Raw genomic sequence first — 2,301 nt, 5'->3', positions numbered from 1 at the left:
TGTTATGCATATATATATACATATATATATTTTTCAGATGAGAAATGAATGATAAAAGATAAAAAAAACATAACAGAAACAAAAATCTTTATAATAGAAGACATCTCTAAATATAAATCCTGGAACATTACCTTAAAACTATGTAAAAATATTGATTTTTTGTATTTTTTTTATTTTAAAAATATTCAAACTAACATGAAATTCATGATAAGTATCATTTAGTGTTATTTTATTTATTCATTTTTTTATTTATATATTAGATCATTTTATATATTTTCGTATCATTTTTTCCCTTTATATTGTATTTTAATATATAATTTTATTTTTTTAGTACGATTATTGGTATCATACATATATAAATATGGAATTTTCTAATTTTAGTTAACTAATATTCAGTAATATAATTATAATCGTATAAAAGATACATCATCTTTTTAAATAAGTATATTAGTATTTTCTTTCTGAAACATATAATACATTATAACATTTTTCTTTCAAATCCCTATGATAATGTTTTCTGTTATACATTTCATGTTGGTATGTTTCCTCTTTTTTATTTCTATTCATTCTTCTCATTCTTGGAAAGCGATTTCGTAAATAATTTCTTGCTGTAGTAAACTAATATTAAAAAAATATATATTGATTTTATAGCTATAATTACTTTATGAATCCATTTTTACTTTTTAAAATAAATAATAATGTTAACTGTAAAAAACAAAAAATTTTAAATAAAATTATATTTAGCCTTATAGATATAAAAAAGTAGTGTTCCTAAAATTACACTACTAAGTGTAATTGCTATTATATCTTTCATATTAGTAGGTTGAATATATGTGTTTGTACTAAAGTACGAATAAGTGGGTTTTGTGTATTTCTTTAAATATTCTTTTTCTAGAGATTCATCACAATGTTTTATCTCAGATGGATAATGTTCATTTTTTGATATTCCTCTTAAAGTACTTTCGCAATTATCATTGAATAACTCATTATTTTCAATTGAGCATCTGAGATTATTTAATTCTTTGTGGAAAGGTATATCATCCATATGTTTTTGGACTTTTTCATTATAATCTTCAATGAAATCATTTAAATCTTTACAATCAATAGAAGGACCATTATTATCTACTGAAGTCGGATATAAATTGGTTTCATAATGATCATATAGCTCAATTAATTCATTCATTTTATCAAATTCTGCTTCTCCTATATATTTTATTTCCGGCACACATTTTTTATAAGATTGATCTTTTATATTACTTTCAACATAATTCTTAAAGTGTTCAAAAATTTCATATTCTTTTGTAGGAAAATTCTCTTTAATTTGGTGTCTAATATAGTAGTTAATATAGTTACAACATTTTCTGTTGTCATAAGTATCATTAGAAGACATAATCCTAAAAAGTTCTCTTATTTCATGACAAATATTAATAAAATTATGGCGTTCTACATCATATAGGGGAACTGATTTGTGCTTAATGAAATTATCAATATCGTTAGAATTTTTTTTAATTGTTTTCAATCTTTCCAAATAATCCCTAAAAAAGATGTAATCTTTCCAGTTAATATACTAATAAATAATATATAAATAATGATGAATCCATATATTATAGAAATCTGAGAAGATAAATTTTATTCTCAAATTGTCCATAGTGTTCAAGTAATATTACGTAGTTTATATATTCCAAAAAATAATAAGGTACCGTTTTATTTGTTTCAGGAAGTGTCATTATATTTTATCTAAAAAAAAAATTAATTTTATAAATAATGTCTCTATTAGTATTTATTCACTAAAGCAACGAGTAACGGTATACATATATGTTCTTTTGTTCTATTATGAATTTTAATATTTAATTAAATTTCTTCCCCTAGGAAAGTTTTGCTTGACTTATTAAATTATATTATTGTATAATTATTATATTTGAGAATTATAAATATAAGTGTACTACATACGAAATATAAATTAGTAAATATTATACAATCAAATATTTAATAGATATGTTCTAAAATGTAATGTTTATACGATAAAATTATATTACTCTTAAGAGTCATACGATAAAATCTGTATCGCCTTAGTAATTATATATATTTTTAGAACAATAAGTACAGAAAAAATATATAAATATGTATCATTCGTTTGAAAAAATGGATTCCTTAATATTAAACCATTAATAGTATATGATAACATAGCACTTCTTATATTATTAACTGCAATACAAAGTATAAAATTTGTGTGTATAATTGATTATCTGTATATTAAGTAAATTACCAGATACATTGCTTAATAATATTACATAAATATTA

At 20.8% G+C, this 2,301-nt stretch overlaps 1 protein-coding gene across 1 annotated transcript; it reads right to left on the bottom strand.

Moving 5' to 3' along the window:
- Positions 1–447: 447 nt before the first annotated feature.
- PGO_004025 (variable surface protein) lies at positions 448–1,727 on the bottom strand (the record flags this gene model as incomplete). Its single annotated transcript, XM_028691407.1, has 3 exons — positions 448–618; positions 782–1,567; positions 1,701–1,727. The coding sequence occupies 3 exons, from the start codon at positions 1,725–1,727 to the stop codon at positions 448–450; spliced, it is 984 nt and encodes a 327-aa protein (XP_028547208.1).
- Between the last annotated feature and the right edge of the window lie 574 nt (positions 1,728–2,301).

This window comes from Plasmodium gonderi, assembly GCF_002157705.1.
Source record: "Plasmodium gonderi DNA, contig: Pgo-contig_639, whole genome shotgun sequence".
Classification (NCBI taxonomy): domain Eukaryota; phylum Apicomplexa; class Aconoidasida; order Haemosporida; family Plasmodiidae; genus Plasmodium; species Plasmodium gonderi.
Note: the sequence above shows the minus strand (reverse complement) of the source record. Positions and strands in the feature narration are given on the sequence as shown.